Genomic DNA, 22,411 nt, shown 5'->3' on the forward strand with positions numbered 1-22,411 from the left:
AATACCAGCAGCTGCAAGTTTACATAATTTAAACTGTAGTGAAAGGACTTAAACATGCGTTTAAAAGCAGAAGCTTTTTATTGTTTAACTCTTTAATTGTGTGTAACGTCTGTTAAAATCAGTCTTCAGTTTAAAAGTGAAATATTTGGTTGATGGACAGTGCTGAATCTGTTAATATCAGGGTGTTTTTCTCTAATTTTGTATTAAAACTATGTTTTTTGGACTGTTGGTTAAACACAACAGACAATTTAACAGTTAATCTGACAGTTTTTGCTATTTTCTGACCTTTTTTAAAAACATGCTGTTAAAGAGGACAGAAAACTAAATAATTCTAAATAAATTAATCAATAAATTAAGTAAATACAAACATTTATTCGGGGAGGGAATTGAAAAATAATTTCTATACATACTATTCAAATTTTAATTAAGGCTACAGCTGTTTTTCTACATTTGATATTTTTAATTTTTATTCTACATTTTCTATATTTTTAGTATTTCACAATTCATGTATTTATTTATGTATTTATGCTCAGTTTTACTACAGTTATTTAGTTTAGTTTTAGTTTACAACATTAATTTATAGATAAATTTAATGTATTTAATATATATAGTGTATTTATTTAGTGTATTCACTCAGTTTTTATATTTATGTTTTTAGTTCTGCAAATCAATTTACATAGTTTTACATTAATCTAATTAATTCTCTATTTTGCATCATATATACTTCAACATTTACTTAATGATTTATTTATTTTTACATTTATCTTCATTTATACTCGGTCAGTCTTTGAAAGTTATTTAGTTAGTAGATATTAATTAATTAATTGTTCTGTTTTTGCATTTGTATATTATTTCTCCATATGAATTTATGTAGCTATCTAATTATTTCTGTATTTTAACTTGGATTTATTTCTCTGTCTACATTCAAACATTCATTTTGTACATTTATTTTTAAATGTATCTATTTACTTATTCAGACTTGTGCCATTATTGCTCATTCTTTCACTGGCAGCTGGGAAAAACTAACCAAGAGCAAATAGATTTTTAGAATAATGGACTTATATGTTGTAGGAGGGATAACAGGAATTATACATTCACACACTTATTATACACACACTGAATTCAGCTTATTTGGAAAAACCCAAATAAGCTGAATTTAGGCGTCACACCTGTAATTCTTAAGTTGGAGTAGGATGTTCAACATCTTTCTCTATAGAAATATTTTAGCCAAGGTCACAGCCCCCCCATTATTTAACCCTTATAGCAATATGCCATTAACAGTGGAGGGAAACAGCGGGAGTAGCCATGTGAAAGTATGATATACTGTTAAACTCTGTTTACAAATGTATTAATCAGTCAGTATAAGAGGTGTTGGTCTTTTTTTCCTCATGTAAGAAATGACTTGTAATATTCCTACTGATGCTGCTTATGTATTTCTCATAAATGATCAGCTAATGACTTTATATAAAAGCTCCTATGACAAGGATGGTAAAAGCGTTTAGATGTAAAAAGCAGTTTAGTGTAAATTATATATTTAGGAAAATCAAATTATAGACCTTAATGAGACTTTGTTCTGGCAGATGTAAGAAAAAACCCCTAAAACAAAACAAAACAAAAAGGTCCTAATGAGTGAATAATGTATTCATTTGAATAAAAGCTTTATCAGTGAATAACAGGTGGGTCACATGTTTCGATGTAACTAAACAGTCAATAAACTTCTAATAAGTGCTTCTGATTATCCAATAATTTAATCCTGTTATTAACACAGTTTAAATTGTGTGTTTGGGGGTTGACTACACAAATTCAGGCAGTCTTTTTGCTTTAGTTTCACCTTAGTGTTTATGCATGTCCCTGTAATTTATGACCTTTGATAATTGTTTGAGTATTTGAGTAATGGTGTTTTATCACAGTCCTGGTGATTTTGCTTTGGTATAAATGCCTAAACATGTTTTCAGGGCAGAAAACCTCTGATTAGCATTATTATTAACTTAAATTAATATAAAATCTATGTATTTAAGTAAGTATTTATATCTTTCTCTGGCACAGGTCGCTCAACACCTGGCCTCCACGTATGGGGGAAGGGCATTCGACGTTGCCAAAATGGCTCAGGTTACCGGGCAGAGATGGCCGATCGTCGGGAAAAGATTGGTGTCTGAATTCCCGTACATCGAGAGCGAGGTAAAGTGGGACTGTTGTGTAAACGGTTAAAGTTCCAGCTGTGTGTCTGAAGAGTGTCTGAGAGCTTCTCGTCTTTTTCAGGTGCTATATGCGATTAAGGAGTACGCCTGCACCGCCATCGATGTCATCGCCCGGCGAACTCGCCTGGGCTTCCTGAATGTGCAGGCGGCTGACGAGGCGCTCCCACGTATCGTCCAGATCATGGGCAAAGAACTGGACTGGAGTCAGGAGAAGAGGACGGTACGGCTTTACAACACTTGATGTTTTTAACCCTTTAACATTCACCAGGTCACCGTTTGGTATGGTTAGATTTACAGAATCTCTGTCGTCCACATAGAGAGGCTTATTAAAAAAAATATGTACGGTAATATGTGTCACAGCGGGACTGAACGGACTCACGCGCAGGCTCTAGGTCTTGAAAGCACAAGAGTCTTTATTACGATACACCAGGTGATTATTTACAAAGGTGAGGGGAAAGCCGGGCTCCGGGGGTCCACACACGAACGGGAAAGACGCCAAAAGTCACACACACACTCCGTCCACTCCTCACGCTCCTCTTCACACTCCAATCACTCAGGTAACACAGGGGTTGGTCCAGGGAATCTGTACACAGAGACACGAAGGGATTATAAGGCAAATCGCTGTGAAAACACTCTAGCAGTAACTGAGCTGGGGTTACACTGACGAGGGTCGGCAACGGTCCAGCGACGAGAAACACAGAGCTGCCACAGGTGCGTGATTGCGACCAGGTGCGTGGGCCAAGGGCAGGAGCTCACAGGTGAGCTCCGCCCAGGCAGAGGGAGGAGGGAAAGAGGGGAAGGGAGAGAGCAGGAACAAAAAAAGAATATAAAAACATATGTAGCCATACTGAGCTGACCGGGTAGGCACAGGGACCCTGACAATATGTCTGTGAAAGTTCTCAGTCATCCAGGTCATCGTAGTCAAAGGAGCTTGCAAAGAAAAGCGTCTGGAATTCTTTAAGTTGCTTGAAGACGTTTCACCTCTTATCCAAGAAGCTTCTTGGATGAGAATGTCTTCACAGACATTAAAAAAAAAGGAAATATAAGGCCCAAATCTTCTACTGAAAGTGTGCTTATGGTTAAAACATAACCTAACTCTATTTCTAAAACTGTCACCAGCATCCTGAGGTGCATGTCTGCAGGTTAAAAGGACGTGCACTGATGGGATTACACTTGTTTTATTCCCCTGGCTTCTGCATAAAGCTTTAATTCCTGGTGGGTTTCTCAAGTCGGGGCAGGGATTCGTTTTTGATCAGAGTACAATGGAAATGTCCACACCCTTTGCTCTTTCATAAAGGAGGCTCTGTGCATGCATGAAAGTTGAGCTATTTTAGGCCTTTATTGTTAACCAGCAGGAGTAGTGGGAGAATATCTCATAAACAAGTCGGTTAATCATGCACCAAACAATCTGGTTTCTGGTTTTCCTTGTGTAAAAGCTTTCAGTTACATTGTTGTGAAAAAGTGTCTGCTTTCTTCATGATTTTTTGTTTGTTTGTGGGTTTTTTTTGCATATTTGTCACACTGAAATGTTTCAGATCATCAAACAAAATTTAATGTTAGGCAAAGATAACCAGAGTAAATATAAAAATGCAGTTTTTAAATGAAGATTTAATTTATTAAGGGAGAAACCCTATCCAAACTCACCTGGGTCTGTGTGAAGAAGTACATCATGAATTAACTGTATTAACCACATTTTTTGGAACCCTGACTTCAGTTTCTTCAGTTACACTAAGGCCTGATTACTGCCAGACGTGTTGAATCAAGAAATCACTTAAATAGAAAATGTGTGACAAAGTGAAGCTAAAAGATCTCAAACACCAACACAGCACATCACGATCTAAAGGAGCAGCTGAGAAACAAAGTCAGTGACATCTATCAGTCTGGAAAAGGTTACAAAGCCATTTCTAAGGCTCAGGAACTTCAGTGAACCACAGTGAGAGACATTATCCACAATTGGAGGAAACTTGGAACAGTGGTGAAGCTTCCCAGGAGTGACCAGCCAACCAAAATTACTCCAAGAGCTTCGATGACTCATCCAAGAGGCCACAAAAGAACCACAACATCTAACTCACTTGTCTCAGTTAAGGTCAAAGTTCATGATTCAACAATAAGAAAGAGACTGGGCAAAAATGGCGTCCATGGGAGAGTTCAAGGAGAAAACCACTGCTGACCAAAAAGATCACAAAGGCTCGTCTCACATTTACCAAAAACATCTTGATGATCCCTTTTTTTAATTACAGGTTTTCATGTAATAAATTTAAAAGCTGCAGTTTGTATTTACTCAGACTTACTAACTTCTTCTAGTATTAAATTTGTTTGATTTGATTGATCAAGAAGGTGGAAGATACTTTTTCACAGTACTGCAGCTCCAGTGATCAGTTTTTCCAAAAAAAAGCCGGTAACATCACCCCAAAATTTGGTATTGGTAATTCTTTTTCTGTGATTGAGAGATTTTAGTCAGCGTAGTCCTGGAGTATGTTTAACGAAACACAGATTAGAAAACACAGATTAGAAAGTCTCACTTCTAGGATGGGTGGAAGTTGTGCAGCCATAATAAATAATTTCTCTGTCATGTGACAGTGACAGTCTTTCTTTAGATTTGATGTGGTGGTCAGACACAAAGAGACTTTTGAAGATGTTATTTTGAGTTTTGGAAAACCAGATGTTTTCCAGTGTTTTGAGGTTTGTTTAGAGCTAAAAGATCTGATGAATCAGGTAAACTAACATCGAGCTGTGCAGTTTGAGACAGCAGCTTGTATGAGTGACGTGTAGCAAGCTGGAGAAAAAGAAACATTTTAGCCGTTTACACACATTGTAGTGACCTCATTAGATGCCTCATTTAATGTTATAACCTGAGTTACAGAGGGTGTATGTGTGAATCTGTTTGTTCTGATTAAGGAGAAAATGACTCTGCTGATTAGTGTGTGCTCACTTTTTTTTGTCTTTAAATCCAGGAGGAACTCGAGGCAGCGAGGAAGTTCCTGTACCATGAGATGGGCTACAGGTCTCGCTCTGAGCAAATAACCAAGACGTCTGAGATTAACCTGGAAAACCATGAAGTAGCCAGGTAGTGCTTTTGAAAACATCAGATAGTTCATTTAAGTTTCCTGACTGATTTATGCATTTTTTCTTTCTTAATTATCCATATCAGTTATAGACTACTCAAAAAATTAAAGGAACACTTTAATGAGAGTATACCATCCAGTCAGTTAAACCTCTGGGATGTTGTTCTGGTCATTTAAGTGTCAGAGGGGCTTGTTAATGAGTTTCAGTTACTTTGGTGTTAATGAAATGAACAACAAGTCCAGTAGACGTGTGACAATGAGACAAACCCCAACAAAGGAATGGTTTGCAGCTGGAGAGCACACATTTTTCCCTCTTCACTTTTTCTGGCTGTTTTTTACTAGTTTTGCATTTGGCCAGTCTCTGTGTCACTACTGCTAGCATGAGACGATACCTGGACCCTACAGAGGCTGCACAGGTAGTCCAACTGATGTCCTGATGTCCTCCACGGTGCCAGGCAGTGGGCTCAGTGCTCACTGCCTGGCACTGTGGAGACTGATTGGCATTTGCCAAGGAATACCAGAATTGGCAGGTCCACCACAGGCACCCTGAGCTTTTCACAGATGAGAGCAGGTTCACCCTGAACTCGTGACAGATGTGAAAGTGTCTGGAAAAGCTGTGGAGAAAGTTGTGCTGTCTGTAGCATCGTTTAGCATGACCGGTTTGGTGATTGGTCAGGGGAGACATGTCCATGGAGGGGCACACAGACTCTGTGGTTCTTACTGAACCCCCACATAGCAAATTTCAACTACAGGATTTCCGTCAAGTATTTAAAAATTATTTTTTATAGTAATTTATGACCCTGATCATATTTAAGTTCGCTCTCATATTTTTCCTATAAGGGGAATATTTCTCCCCACTGTAAATTTGGTCAGTCTGTCTCTACAACTCCTCACATTTTTTTTGTTCGACTTGCTGGCTCTGATTATTACACAGCTAATAGACCCAGAACCAGATTCAGAGATTCTGGAGCAGACATTCAGGCTCTGGAAAAACTTGCTGCTTTCAGGGAGAAAGGACCATGTTTGTGGCTCAGTTACCCAAATACTGTCTCTGGTACTGATCTCTGGTTGGATGAAGAGTTGGCAACAGTTTCAGGCAATGGCCTTTTAAACTCTTTGAAGGATCTGGTAGAGCTGTGATACCAAAACTCCTCTATGTATAAAAATAATATGAAAACATCTTAGATTACCTGTCATAGATATATGACAGGTAATGATGACCAAATGACCAAGTATAAATAAAAAAGTATAAGTAGGTTATAAATGGTGGGTGAGGTGGTGGGTGAAAGGAGGAAAGTCAGGCCTTTTTTTTAATCCCGTTTGGGGAAAATACTTATTTTATTTATTTCAGTGCAGATGGTAGTAGTTACAACTTACTAACTGTTGCTGTTGCACCTCAAAGGCATTTCCAAACCAGCGAGTAATTAGAAGGTCAACACGCTTTTGAGGAAAGCATAACAGCCTCTAACAGCCACTGCTCGCTAGGGAAAAATGTTTATTCCCAAACACCAACCAGGGAATGAAAGCTAGAATTTAAGTAGTGGTTACTGGAAGCCATGTGGGTTTTTTGGGTCGTGGACTGGTTCCAATGTTGGTCCTGGGCCAATGCTGGTTATGGTGTTGTATGCGCAACATCAACATGACGGCATTTGATCCACTGCTGTTGTTGTTGTTTGTTAATATTGCTGCTGTAAATCGGCTGTTACTGCTCGTGTGTCTGACAGGTACAAGAAGCGTTTCCATAAGTTTGACAAAGAGAGCAAAGGATTCATCACCACTGTTGACGTCCAGCGAGTTCTACAGGTGAGTTTTTTTTCTCTCAGTCTTCACATATTTGGTACCCGCAGCTGCATGTCATTGATCCCGAGTGCTGTGTTTCTCCTTCCCTGCAGAGCATCAATGTGCACATTGATGAAAACGCGCTCCATGAAATCCTTAATGAGGTGGACCTCAACAAGAACGGACAAGTCGAAATTGATGAATTCCTGCAGGTAGGCACTAAGTACAGAGATGATCAGCAGCGCTTAATTTTAAGTGCCTTCATTTAGCATCTGTAAGCACAAGACAGACATCAGTTATCTGTGATCTGTTAATGGAGCAGCTGTGCACAATAAATGCTTAAATTAGCTTTGAGCTACGTGCTCTGAGTGGCCACTTTGTTAGGTACAGCTGTCTAATCAGCCAATCACCTTTTAACAACTCAAAGGATTTGGGCATATAGACGTGCTTCATGCCTAAATGCATGCAAGGTATGCTCTTCTGCATACCTTGGTTGCAGTCAAGGTATGCAGAAGAGCATCTCCGAATGGACAGCATGTCACTTCATTATATTAGCCAGTTATCAGATTTCAATCCAGCAGAGCAGCTTTAGGATGCGGTGTAATGGAAGATTCTCATTTGCAAATCTGCAGTAACTGTGTGGTGCTATTATGTCAACATGGACTAAAATCTCGGAGGAATGTTTCCAGCAACTTCTTGAATCTGCACCATGAAGAATTAAGCCAAAAGCCAGTCCGACCCAGTACTAGCAAGGTGTACCTAATGGAATGGCGGGTGATGTTACATGTCTTAAAAGTTTAGTTACAGCTTATAAATCCAAAATGCGGTGGTGGACTGGATTTTGTTTTTTGTTTTTTCTCTAGATTTTAGCAGCCAGTGAAAAAAGAAACAGCTGGAAATGGCTGTAATAAAAAAAGTGGCTGGCTGTAATAATGCAAATTTATTTGTTTTCATTTGCAAAAATAAAAAATGCAGATTCATGGAAAAACTGAAAAATATTTGGATCGCAGATTTCAGCTACATGATTTCCTGCAAACATTTAAATAATCTTAAAATATTATTGTATTTATATTTTAAACCTTTACAGGAAAATCAAAAATACCAGAACAAATTTAAAAAAAAAAGGCAAATAAAAATGATTTTTTTTATGCACACATGCACAGTATGCAGTGTGGTGTGTGTCTTATAAGAGGAAGCATTAATGCCCAACACCTCTGTGAGTGTGCCTGCCCTTCACAAACCAGCAGAGCAAACATGACTGAGGACACAAAGGCTGGATAATGGAAGCCCTCAGGAGCGTGATCTATCACACACTGATTCAGCCTTTTTCTTTTTTGTTTTTTTTGTGGGAAATTGAGCCTGGAATTAACATGAATTCAGCCTGTAAGTGTACAAATCCAGTTTTTCTAATAGTAAGATCACCAAAAGTCAAAGGTTCAGTTCCTCCTCTCTTGCCTGTCATTTTCAGTATTTTTACCCTGATAAAGGCAGCATATTCCTCCTCATACATGCAGGAGAGCTGGAACTTAAATTATCCTGTCGTTAAGAGAGAGAGAGAAAAGAAGAAAGACCTGTGTCCACCTGACAGGTGAGTAAACATCCGCTGCTGCAAGCCGAGAGTGTGAAGTCTAAAGCAGCAGCAGGTCAGGCTAAATGAAGGTAATTAGAGAGGAGAGGCTCTGTCAGCGACTCGTGTAATGAGGCCTGAGGAGTGTCCGGGGAGCCCACACGTCCGTCTGTCGCTAAATTACTTTCTCACTCGAGTCCAGAGAAGAGCCATTACAGAGGACTACCTTTGTTAGCGACCTATCTCTGCTGCAAGCGAGCCGATGTTCGGACAATAGAGAAGCTAAAAGTGAAAAGAGCTTCTGTCTCCTTTGTGATGACATCTGTATCTGTGCGTTTGTTTCTGCTCGCCTGACTCGCCATGTGAACAACAAACAGAAAGTAGTGTGGAGGATATTGATCTTTTAACCCTCACACAAAACCTAAGCCAGTTCTCCGGTTAACGAAAATTATGGCTGGAGGTGGGAAATGAACTAAAAAGGTCCAAGAAGTGTTAAAGCTGAGCCAGGTGACTTTATCTGTGGTGGATAAGGAACAGGAGCAGCAGCCAGTGTGTTCTTCTGCTGCTGTAGAGATGCTCTTCTGCGTACTTTGGTTCTAACAAATGCTTATCTGAGGTAATGTTGCCTTCCTGCCAGCTCCCAGCAGTCCAGTCATTCTCCTCTGACCTCAGGGTTCAACAAGGTATTTTCACCTAGAGAACTGCTGCTCACTGGATGTTTTCTCTTTTTTTAGAGCAATTCTCTATAAAAAAAAAAAAAAACTAGAACTGCGTGAGTGGGAAATCCCAGCAGATCAGCAGCTTCTGAAATACCAATAACCATGCCACATTTAAAGTTACTTAAATCATCTTTTTTTCTCCATTCTGTTGCACAGTTTGAAGTTCAGGAGGCCACCTTGACAATGTTTACATGCCTAAATGCACAGAGTTAGTGCCATGTGATCGGGTGATTAGATATCTTTTGTTAATGAGCAGTTAAACAGGTTTACCTAATGAAGTTTTCATAGATAAAGCTGCTTAGCAGTACATAAAGTCCTTAAAATAAGGGCGTCTTTGACCTGAACCAATTTAATAGAATTAATATAAGGAGTTTAAATATTTGTGTTTCGTGTCTAAATTTTTAGAAAAGAAAAAACAGTGAGAGCACTTTCTTAGCGCGTCATCTTAACTATTAAAACATTTCTTTGCACTCGATTTGTTGACACTAAGATTGAGAAGAATATATAATCATGTCAGAGAACATTAAAATCGTCTGCTTGTTTCCTGCCGTTGGAGAAGATTACATGACCTCATTTTCACATTAAAACAGTCGCACCTTGCTCAGCTTTAACATATGAAAACTAAAAATGGTTTCATCGTCTGCCTCTCAAACTCAGGGATGTGGAGGTGAGCTCTAAAGCCTTTCACTGCCAGGCAGGCGGTTTCCTCCTCGTCCTGCAGATAATTATTTCTGCCCGAGGAAAGCGGCCCCCTCGCTTTGACAGGTTAACCTTTCCCGCCGTTGTCCTACACGCCACGTACTCTGTTCTCTGCTGTTCCCTCCGCAGCTGATGAGCGCCGTGAAGAAGGGACACGTGTCGGACAGCCGCCTGGCCATTCTGATGAAAACTGCAGAGGAGACTCTGGATCAGAGGGAACCGGTGTCGGTGGACCGAAGCGGGGGCGGAGTCTGAGTTGGATGCCAAAAAAAACAAAAAAAACCCAACCTTTAAAGGTGGTGATGACACAAAAAAAAAGATGCAAATGGAGCTATTTGAATGACAATATTGCAATCAAGCATGCAGCCGGATGAATTTGGACAAATCAAGCACTCCTGTGTGTTTTGGGTGAAACGGTATCTAATGATTGAGGCTGAGATGTGTCTGTTTATTTCATCTGTTATGTCCAAAGTCTTAACATCTGGTGCCTCAGACCACACACACAACATTTTATACTGTCTTTTTACGCAGCACTTTTAATACTTTGACGTTCTCTTTGTCCAGCACTCCTTGATTGACGCTGATTATTGTGTAAATACCATCTTCAGGTGGCTTTGCTTTATGCAACACAATTTACAGATAAATGTGAAGTTTCCTAGAAAAAGAAGAAAAAAAAAAAAAGCAATTTGGTTCCAAGTATTGAAAACAGAGCACTTCATTTACGTTTCTCAAAAATAATCACCCTTTTATTAAGTGAAAAAAGGTTTTAGCAGCTGCTTGAGGGAGATGCTTTCACCTTTTCAGGACGCCCGTTCTAGCTGTTGTTTAGTCATCGTACGTTAGCTGTATCAGTCTACTCGTATATGACTAAATGGTTGACAAGATGCGGGCAGCAGAATAAAAAGAAAAGAGAACTTGAATGTGCCACTTCAGCCAGAAGAGGCGAATATGCGAGGCTGAAGATGAAGAAAGCGGGTATTTGGTAATTGTAGTGGCAATTTAAACCAGTTTTGCTACCGAGGCGCTGCCAGAGACGTTTAATTGGTGAGGTCTTGATTGTTCGTTTCTAAAGTTATAGTTTTGTTTGCTGATGTTGTATCGATAGAGGGAGACCAAACATCTGTACTTTATTAGAAAATTAAAATACAACCGATATGTGATTTTCATTTATTTTAACAGTTAATATATTACGAGAAAAACAGACTGATAGCAAATTTACTCTGTCTTACGGAAATATTTATAGCAGATTTTAATGACAACTGTATCTTATTGTTCAAAGCATACTGATATTGACAGATATTGAGGACATAATTAGTGATAGTTTGTCACTGCTGTAATTATTTTAGTTTTATTTATTAGTTTTCATTTAGTTTTACATAGCGCAAAATCACAAGAATGGTATTTTATACTGTAAACACTCTATAATCCATCTAATAATCCAGTCACCAATCAAACGACCCCCTATGAGTAAGCACTTGGTGACAGTGGAAAGGAAAAACTCCCTTATTAACATGAAAAAAAAAACCTTGGCTAGCTTGGCTTAGCTTAGCATCAACTCTTGAAAAGGTGAAAAAGGCTAGTTTCTGTACTTCCAAAGCTCCTTGTTTATTCTGGAGATTTTTATTTGTGTAAAACTCCAAGTTAAAGATGACTTGTTTTAGGCAGGAGAATTTTTTGAATTTATTTTATGACTGTCGCCATCAAATAAGGACAAAAGTCACCTCCAGCTTTTTGTAAAACTGGGCCTTTTAGCATAAGAGCCTTTAACATAATATAGTGTTTAAATGGAGCCGCTCTTTTTTTTTTAAAAAAAAGAAAGTTTTTATTTTAATTAGCACCAAATTTCCTTTTTAAAAAAAAATAATTTTTCTTCAAGGAAACTTCCTGGTAGGAAGTGTTGGACCTTTAGACAAAACCTCAGTGATAGTTTCTGCGTGTCCTCTCTGATCTGAGCACGTTAAAAGCACAAGTCAGGTGACGCTCAACATATTTAAAGTATTTCTTCAGCCAGGTTTTTGGGTTTTTTTTCCTCTCAGATGAGTTATTTTTAGGCCCATCTGAGATCCTGCTGTGTTTTCCATCTATTGCACTACTGAGGTTTACATGACGAGGTTTCCATCTTCAGCGCAACTGTTTGAGGACGCTGTCACTCTGATCTCCTCGTGTATATTTTTTATAATTATTTATTCTTTTTTTTATCCGTGTCATTCTGCTCTTTCGGCGATTAAACAGGAAATTATAAAAACAGGATTTCAAAGGAACTATGAGTTATTTTTACTGGCTATAAGATTGAAGTTTGTTTTGTTTCTGTGCTTGAGGTCGAGAGCAAAGACCTGAATTAACGCTGTATTAACGCACATCCACCAAACTGTTGTGTAATCCTGCATGCAAGCTGATGTTTTTTTAATCATGTATCTGACGGAAATGAGATGTTTTTAAGTGTGGCATGCTTCGTGTGCAGACTTTGTCTGAGTGCAGTCGAAAGACACTTCACTGTATGAATGTATGATGTGCCTTGTTCTGCCTATAACATGACACTCAGTCTTCTTTTTCACAAAGCTACATGAGTTAAACATTAACAGGAAAACATGTTGAGAATGTAAAGACATTTATAAAACATTTATTACGTGAAAAAGTGGATTGTATGCCTGGTTTGTTGAAATAGAGACTTATTGACGGAAGTTGAAGGGTTATTATTAGTTATGGATAAGGGTCTTTTCTTTATGGAAGCCGATTACTTCACGTTTTAGTATAAAGGGGGTAATTTTCTGTATCCCATTGAAGGATTGTTTGGCTGAAATGACTCCGCAGCACTGTCTTTCTGCATCTTAAGTCAGGATCTTTGTAGCTAAAGATAAAGATAAAATTATTAGCTGTATGATGAACTTTTAAGGTTTCACAACACAAAACCTTTAAAATGTTGAGTGTTTATTTTCCTTATTGGTGCATGTAGATGTAAAAATGAATGTTTGGCAGAAATGGAGAAGAGGATTCTGGCACAACTTAATACTTCCAAGGTGTCCCAATAAGAACATGAAGTCTGAAGAGGTTAAAGATCCAGCAACAGTTGTAGGATTAAGAGCAGCTTTGTTTCAGCCTTTGGCCTGTACCAGGCCAGTAAAGTACAACAGTTTTCCTTCATATGAAAGCTGTTCTTGGAGCTGTAACCTCCAGTTTTCACTGCAGTGCTGTGAAAAAACATTCACTCTTATTGCTTCTATAGGGAGGTAAAAGGTAAGTCAGCTAGAAGCAATTAGTACTTTATCATTGTCATCAATAGTCATACTTGGGTGGGTGGGGTATAACAAATTTGAATTTTATATTTTACAATATTAAATATTATATTAATATTAAATATTTATATTTTATTAAATAAATTGCACTCTGGAAATACCACGAATAACAGTGCACTACCTTCCCGAGATAATATTAGCAGAGCAAACTTGACAAAGCTACCTCCTGATTGACAGCAAGCTGATGGCTCAGTTACACAAGTAAAAATAGGACAGCAACCTCCTGGAATCGGTTGGTGATTGTTGTGAATTTATCCACGTGCTGCGACTGATCGTAACTTGTGACTAAATGGTTGCCCAGATCTTGAAGGTGTTGCACTTTTGAGTGCACGGATCATCTGATAGGAGTCAACCTTTTTGCAAAAGGTCTTACTTGGACTGACTGCAGTCACTTGGAGAAATTGACAAAGGTTTGAAAGTAATTATTTTCTACTTTACAAATGTCGACAGATTGCCAGCATGTTTAAACAGATATTGACAATATTTTACTTAAACTACAAAATTTTAAGTAAAAGAAAATGTGATAAATCACAATATATGTTATTGCAAAACGCACAAAATGTTAAAAATCTTAATATCATCGTATCATGAGCAAAGTATGGTGATAGTATCGTATCATTTTATTACAAATAAATTTCCACAAAAGTTGGGCTGCCGTGTAAAATGTTCATAAAAACTGAGTGCAATGATTTGCAGATGTCAGGAACCCATATTTTAGTCAAAATAGAACATTAAAAAATGTTCCAATGTTTAAACGGTGTGAGACAGTGTGCCATTTTAAGGGGAACAAAACAAGGTCACTTTGAAATGGAAACAACACAGTTAAAAAAAATAAAAAATACTTGGGACTTGGCCACGTTTACCACTTGTTTACAATATCCACAGCTACACTGTGGGTTGTCTATTAATGACGTGGTTAATTTTTTTGATTTCAATTTTTGAGGTGTCCTTGGGTGAGATGCTGAACCCTGAATCTTCACAGAGTCCCAAATAATGAAAATATTTCGTGTTAATCAGTATCTGAATCATCACCTCCCACATTGCAGCACATCTTCCCTCACTACCAGCCTCTCCTCAGGTTTTATAATCTAAAAGAAGTGTGTGCAGGCTGTTCCTCCTTACTGCCTGTATGGTGTGATTCATTCTCACTAACAACAAGTATTCAGTTTCTCTTAGGCCTTTTTCTATTCCCTTCACACAGTCATGCTGCAGGTTTTCCTCCTAAAACACTGTAGCTATTATTGCAGTGTATCAGTGTGCGGTCACGTGGGGGTTCAACTACAATACCTCGACACTGAGGGCCCTTCAGGCTGCCACCGCTGCCCGTCTAACCTGAATAGCTCATGGGCAGTGTGACTTAAATCCTGATGCTTGATTGTCTCCTTTGGATGAAATTACAGCTTTATCCAGGGTCAAAGAGAATCATATTCCTCAGTGCTTTTCTCTTCACCCGCACTGTAAAAATGCAGCGATCCAGTCTCCAGGTGGAAAAAGAAACAACAGCAATTATCTAATTAAATGTATCTGGTTGCTTGCAGAGCTTTGTGTGGTTTTTGTGTTTCTGGTGAGCATCAGTCAAAGCTGGCGTCACAACAGCCGAGGATGTGAGCGCCTGTGAGAGGAAAGTGAGCATTTTAAACCAGAAGTGTTTTCCTTGTTTTTAGTTTTTTGAATTTGTTTTTAATTTGATGTTATTTAATATCAGAGACCATGTGATACGAGTACAGCAGAGCTTACTTACAGGGACCTGTTTGCCTTGTTTTATTCTTATTTAGAATTTAGGTTATTCTGCAAAAAGTGGTAAAAAATGTGAGTTGAAACTTGTCAGATTGATTTTTCCTGCCTTTATCTAAGTACTAACTGAACAGATGTCACCTTTGGTTTTGTAAAACTGACAAAGATTTGTTTGCACACCAGAAGACTGACAAACGATAGACAAAACTATAATAGAAATTACCTAAATTCCCAGGGGGAGGGACAAATGCCTTTGGAGGTTGCGTCCATCCAATGTAAAAGTCTGCCAAATAAAAAAGATGTTGAGCTATTTGCTGAGGTAACAGTTGAAAGTATCTTAGTTCTTGGTGTCGAGCTCACTACTGCAACCATGCTGTGCCTCATGCATGTATGGAAACCCTTATGCTTGAAGGTAGAAGGTGCATTGTGGACAAAGTGCGAGTTCAATAACAGAACACCATTTGTGTTCAGGCCTGGCACGCTGTTCCTCCCAGTCAAACCTCTTGAGGTCACAGTTTCATCACCCACATGAGAGTTGAAGTGCCCCTAAATGGACAATGCAGTATCCAGATGGGGCACTTTCTGAGCTCAGTCTCCTTCCACACCCAAGAGATGATCTTATACAGCCACTTGGGATACGACCATCAGGGCCTCAGCCACTGAGAGCACTCTGAGTCCCCACTGAATAAGTCTTCATTTGACTCTTGGGAGACTGAGAGATGGGTTGGGGCTGCATTGTGTTGGTATGGTGTGGTGAAGAGACAGCTGAGTGTAGAAACCCAGCTGTAAGTTTACCCACTGATCTACACCCCTACCCTCACCTGTGGTCACAAGCATACGTTAGTGACTGAAAGAATGAGATTGGGTTTGCAAGTGGCAGAAGTGATCTTTCCATGAGGGGTGGCAGGCTGTCATCCCATCTATAAGAGTAGAGCCACTATTACTCCACATCAAAAGGAGTCAGTTGAGGTGTTTTGGGCATCTGACTCAGATGCCTTCTGCGTGAAGTGTTCCAGGCATGCACTACAATGAAGAGGTCCTGGGGTAGACCCAGGAAATGCTTGCCTGGAAAACCCTTGGTGTTCACCTCAATAACCTGTAGAAGGTAGCCAGGGAGTTGGAGGTTTGCACTTCTCTGTTTAGGCTAATGTCCCCACAACCCAGCACCGGATATGTTGAAGAAAATGGATAGATGGTCTTTATCTGGCTTCTCAACAAGGGTCTACTTGCTTTGGGAGATTTTGTCAGGGTTAATACACTTTTGACAACGTAGCTGTTGGGATGACTAGGGCGTAGGTGCCCCATAGGTCAGGGGTTTTATTCATATCCTGCCAGGGGAAGGCCTCGGGGCAGACCCAGGACCCACTGGAGACATTATATCTTTTGCCTACCTTGGGAACACCTGTGTTTCCTCCTGGTGGAGCTGGAGGAGGTGGCCGGGGAAGAGAGGTCTGGGCTGTTTCATCCCCGGCTTGCAAGACCCAGAAGAACAGCAGAAAATAGATGGATGGATATATTATGGTGAACACATTTAGTAACTTACTTTGCTCTAGTCTTCATGTCTTTCATGCATGCCGTGCACTTAATTAGTGACTTTTTTATTTCAGTTTTTTGCCTTTTTTTTTAGTCTTCATGATAAGCTAAGCTAAGTAGTAGCTGGCTATAGCTTCATATTGTACATGTACACATGGATGGAAGAACAATTCTCTCACAATTCTTTTATTTATATGGTAGTTTTTCAGAAGAATTTAGTCATATAACAGGGTGTTCCACAACAGACTATTGAAAATGTACACATTCTGTAACTCCTTGTTCAAAAACATACCAACTTCTGAATTCCACTGACAACTGAGAACAAAGCTCTCATGTTAAGCTCCAGAGCAGCAGCTGAAAGTACCAGATGGTGACATTTTTACTTTTAGGAACACCTCACGGCAGACCTATGTTGTTAAATGTCGCACCCCTTCTGTAACATCTCCGTAGCTTATGGATATTTCTAACCAAGAGTTCATTCAGTTAAAAAAAGAAGTGCTTTTCTCCCAAGTGTTACTTTTCACTCTGCGGTTGTAAAACATTGGGTCAACTTGGACCGAGCCAAAATGTCCTCACAGAGGCTGAAGTACACGACCGCACATACACATTCGCACACACACACAAACACACACGCATTAACCTTCATGCAGTCGGCTCCTGCAAACTGGGTGAAAAACAGCCTTTTCTCCTGAAAGGTCACAGCCAGATTTGAGTGACAGCTTTAAGTCCTGCGCTCATATTACAATCTGCAGCCGAGACGTCTTCATGGGAAAGGCCGAGAGTACGGGGAAGCAATTAATTGTAATGAATAATGGGACAAATCTGGTTGGCATATGACCACTAATGCTCCTTTTTTCTCCGGAGGGTTAGGACGCTGATGCCAGCCACACCGCAGCGTCCGCCTGCACGCTAATTGAAAATGTGTGGAGGATGTCAAGGGATGGTGTCAACTACTGCCTTCTGCTTAATTCAAAAGAAGATGAGGTTTTTTTTATGCCCTCTTGTTTTTTAGTAAACTTTAAAATAGCATAGATTGGGATTACTTTTTAAATGATGAGGTCATAAAATTAAATAAAAGAACAAGTCACCAAATTAATAAATAGCAAAAAGGTGTTTGAATGTCATTTAATGGACTGAATGTCTTCGAAAAATGCTTGTGCTGATATTTTGCATCAGGATGATGCGGTTTGAAAGTCTGCAGCCTGTGAAGAAATAGGAAATCCACACATATTGGACAAAAAAAGTTAAATTCAAAGAAAAAAAAACTGAAAGAGTGGAAGAGTCAGCATTTATCATCAATGAAATGAAAACTTCAACTATAGAAATTATTTTAAAATTCCACTACAACTACAATTATAGTCGCTTAAAAGTAAATCATGCCGATCATAAGAATTAGCTGTGGTCCTGTCCAGCAAAATGAAAAAAGGCAAATAAAAAAAACAAACAAACAAAAACACCCAGAACATAATATTATATTAGGTAATAATTTTGAGTTTAATGCAACTTAAATATATAAAATCAAGGGTTTATTTATTCAAATGATTAATTGTTAAGGAAAATATGGTTGGTGTAAACTGACTGTATACCAGTCAAGTCAGAATAGATTCCATTAAATTAAATATTTTGCATTCTACTTATGTTTATATGTAACATAATTACACATAAAATGTAATTAAATTACTTAAAGTCAATATCATTTTGAGAGCAGTCACTTCAAGGTGCTTTATATTAGGGTAAGGTAAAGACCCAAAATATTAAAAAGAAACCCCAGCATTACACAACTCTCTTTGACCAAGCATTTGGTGACAGCGGGAAGGAAAAACTCCCTTTTAACAGGAGGAAACAGGCTCAGGGAGGATGGCCATCTGCCATAAAAAGGACAATTAGACTTTGAACAATGAGTTAACGTTAATGTTTGTTCTTGTTCTTCTGTGGGGCTCCAGATAAAACTGGGAGCATTTTAGAAGCAGTAGTCTGGGTGGGGTCTTTTATTTTGAAAATTGGCCTTATTCTTTATGCTGTTTAGACAGCTTCATGTGTCTTCTCAGAAAATAGAATCAGTGCTGTCTTAAATGACACAGACCAGGTGGACACTTCTGGGATGCTTCTTAATGCAAGTCTCGTATTGAGCGTGTGCGATCAGCTGGGCCCATCTGATGTGATCTGAAATGACCTGTGATTGGTCAGCGTCTCCTATCATGAGCTAGGGTTTTCAGAACCTTACAAAAAGGTGCAGAGTCCCCATCTTTGAAGCAATCATTTAAAAGACAAAAAGATCTCAAGTTGCGCATCATTGCACATGATGGCAACAGCTGTGCTCCCCAGCTGCTGTTTGCTTGTTTTTTTGTGGCATTTTTGCCTTTATTAGATAGTTGAACAGTGAAGATAGACAGGAGAGTGAGGAAGAGAGAGCGCAGGAAAACATTCAGCAATGGACCACAGGTCACACTCAAAGCTAGGCCGCTGCTCTCCGGCTAAGCTAAACTACAACCCCCCAACAACTGTTTTTCCAATTGTGACTGTATCATAGCTTTACACTAGGGCTTCATGAGCAGTGTTATACTGCACGGCCTACACAGAGACATAATAGTGCATTTACAGGATTTTCTTTCAGGCAATTTTGAAAGGAAACTTGTCAGGTCAGTTCTTCGGGTAAAAATATGGCCACTTTTGTGACCCTCAAAAGTCAGGCTTTAGGATCAGCTTACCTCACTTACCCACAAATTTTGCTTTGTAGTATGTTTCTCAGCTGGCGAGACCACTTGAGTTTAAACATGCTGAAAGGTTATGGATGTTTTTTGTCACATTAACTCACAAATTCCCTATTTTAAATAGAAAACTACATTAAGTGTATCTCATTTACTGTATGTGCTTTTCAATTACTTGATTTTATTTCTATTTATTTTACTAGTTTCCCTCTAGTAAATAAAACTTAAAAACAAAACAATAGTTTGTCAAAGGAGCTTGCAAAGAAAAGCGTCTGGACTTCTTTAAGTTTACTTGAAGACGTTTCACCTCTCATCCGAGAAGCTTCTTCAGTTCTAAGGTCAAATGGTGGAGAGTCCCAGATATAAACCTAGTGGGAGTATCCCCCCACAGAGGGACAAAAGGACCCCCTGATGATCTTCTAATCGCCTGAGCCAAGGTGTGAAACTGGGTGTGGGTCCCAATCAGCCAGAGTTTCGGGTGTGTTCATTGTGAAACCTGGCCCCACCTTATCATGCGAATTCCTGAGGTCAGATGGCCCAGGATGTGAGTGGGCGTTAAGGCGTCTGGGAAGGGATCTCAAAACTGGATTATAGATGGCAGAGAGTTGGTGTCGTAAACCCCCGCCTCTGTTCAAAGATGGTCGCTCACAGTGGACATAGATGGCTTCTTTCACTCCTCTTTCAAACCATCTGTCCTCTCTGTCCAAAATGTGAACATTGGCATCCTCGAAAGAGTGTCCTTTATCCTTAAGATGCAGATGGACTGCTGAGTCTTGTCCTGTGGAGGTGGCTCTTCTGTGTTGTGCCATGCGCTTGTGAAGTGGCTGTTTGGTCTCTCCAATGTAGAGGTCTGGGCATTCCTCGCTGCACTGTACAGCATACACCACATTGTTAAGTCTGTGTTTTGGCGTTTTGTCTTTCGGGTGAACCAGTTTTTGTCTGAGCGTGTTGCTGGGTCTGAAATGCACCGGGATGTCATGCTTGGAGAAAACTCTCCTAAGTTTTTCTGATACACCGGCTACATAGGGGATGACAATGTTGTTGCGTCTGTCCTTCTTATCCTCCCTCGCTGGTGTCTGGTCTTCTTTTCTGTGCCTCTTTGCTGACTCTAAGAACGCCCATTTAGGATAGCCGCACGTTTTGAGTTTCAAATACAACGAAGGCTTTTACAGACAAAAACATGGCTGTGCCATGGGCTCCCCCGTGTCACCTATTGTAGCCAACCTTTACATGGAGGAAGTGGAAAGGAAGGCTCTTGGCTCTTTCAAAGGAAGAGTACCCAGCCACTGGTACAGATATGTGGACGACACCTGGGTCAAAATCAAGACACAAGAAGTGGAATCCTTCACTGCGCACATTAACGCTGTGGATAAAAACATCAAGTTCACCAGGGAAGACACAAAGGACAACTGTTTGCCTTTCCTGGACTGCGCTGTGCACATTGAAGAGAACGGCAAACTCAACATCGAAGTTTACCGGAAGCCCACACACACGGACCAGTACCTCCTCTTTGACTCCCATCACCCTTTGGAACACAAACTTGGAGTAATTAGGACCCTACACCACCGGGCAGAACATGTTCCCTCTAAGCCTGAAGGAAAAAAGAAGGAACACACACATGTAAAGGAAGCACTCAAAACGTGCGGCTATCCTAAATGGGCGTTCTTAGAGTCAGCAAAGAGGCACAGAAAAGAAGACCAGACACCAACGAGGGAGGATAAGAAGGACAGACGCAACAACATTGTCATCCCCTATGTAGCCGGTGTATCAGAAAAACTTAGGAGAGTTTTCTCCAAGCATGACATCCCGGTGCATTTCAGACCCAGCAACACGCTCAGACAAAAACTGGTTCACCCGAAAGACAAAACGCCAAAACACAGACTTAACAATGTGGTGTATGCTGTACAGTGCAGCGAGGAATGCCCAGACCTCTACATTGGAGAGACCAAACAGCCACTTCACAAGCGCATGGCACAACACAGAAGAGCCACCTCCACAGGACAAGACTCAGCAGTCCATCTGCATCTTAAGGATAAAGGACACTCTTTCGAGGATGCCAATGTTCACATTTTGGACAGAGAGGACAGATGGTTTGAAAGAGGAGTGAAAGAAGCCATCTATGTCCACTGTGAGCGACCATCTTTGAACAGAGGCGGGGGTTTACGACACCAACTCTCTGCCATCTATAATCCAGTTTTGAGATCCCTTCCCAGACGCCTTAACGCCCACTCACATCCTGGGCCATCTGACCTCAGGAATTCGCATGATAAGGTGGGGCCAGGTTTCACAATGAACACACCCGAAACTCTGGCTGATTGGGACCCACACCCAGTTTCACACCTTGGCTCAGGCGATTAGAAGATCATCAGGGGGTCCTTTTGTCCCTCTGTGGGGGGATACTCCCACTAGGTTTATATCTGGGACTCTCCACCATTTGACCTTAGAACTGAAGAAGCTTCTCGGATGAGAGGTGAAACGTCTTCAAGTAAACTTAAAGAAGTCCAGACGCTTTTCTTTGCAAGCTCCTTTGACTACGATGACCTGGATGACTGAGAACCTTCACAGACAAAACAATAGTTTGTCTTTGCTGTAGGTTCCAGCAAGTAAACTGATATTTTCTTTCTGTAATTTATTAAATGAGGATATAAAGTGGATGTTTCACATTTTTAAAGCTTGATATTAGATGTTATGACATCATGCGTGTGCTTGACAGGCTTTTCGGGGTTTATTTTAATCACATTTGCCATAATCCGGCCTCATCATGCATATGATAGCAGTGTTAGCATCTATTCAGTCCCATGAGCTTGAGTGCCAGTAATGAGAAATTTCTAAGTGGGAATTATCAGCTATTCGCCCAGTTTGCACAAACAAGTTTCAAAATAATGCCCTTTTGATGAGTTTTAATTAGAGTGCACCAGGACCAGAGGGCCCCACAATGACCCACCAGGGTTTTAATAATTATGGTAAGTAAGGAGATAATTAACTGATGGCTGGAGAAATTAATCACATCGACCACTTGTGAGGAAGGAAAAGTTCAATTATTGATATGAGAGGGCAGGTCTGACTAATTTAATATATTGTTATTTAACTTTTTTTTTTGATGTACAGCTGATTGC

The 22,411-nt window shown here is 39.8% G+C and overlaps 1 protein-coding gene across 2 annotated transcripts in view; it reads left to right on the forward strand.

Annotated features, from left to right (window-relative positions):
* LOC146361245 (glycerol-3-phosphate dehydrogenase, mitochondrial-like) overlaps positions 1-12,662 on the forward strand; it is a 35,594-nt gene extending 22,932 nt beyond the window's left edge. For both annotated transcript variants that reach the window (XM_084920804.1, XM_084920805.1), the window contains 6 exons: positions 2,047-2,178; positions 2,260-2,418; positions 5,153-5,265; positions 6,988-7,066; positions 7,156-7,254; positions 10,157-12,662. In XM_084920804.1, the coding sequence (XP_084776930.1) occupies positions 2,047-2,178; positions 2,260-2,418; positions 5,153-5,265; positions 6,988-7,066; positions 7,156-7,254; positions 10,157-10,282 (708 nt within the window). In that variant the 3' untranslated portion in view covers positions 10,283-12,662. The remainder of the gene's footprint in view (positions 1-2,046; positions 2,179-2,259; positions 2,419-5,152; positions 5,266-6,987; positions 7,067-7,155; positions 7,255-10,156) is intronic.
* Positions 12,663-22,411: the final 9,749 nt, after the last annotated feature.

The sequence above is a fragment of the Perissodus microlepis genome, chromosome 23 (genome assembly GCF_051167445.1).
Source record: "Perissodus microlepis isolate ML-2025 ecotype Zambia chromosome 23, ASM5116744v1, whole genome shotgun sequence".
In the NCBI taxonomy this organism is placed as follows: Eukaryota; Metazoa; Chordata; class Actinopteri; order Cichliformes; family Cichlidae; genus Perissodus; species Perissodus microlepis.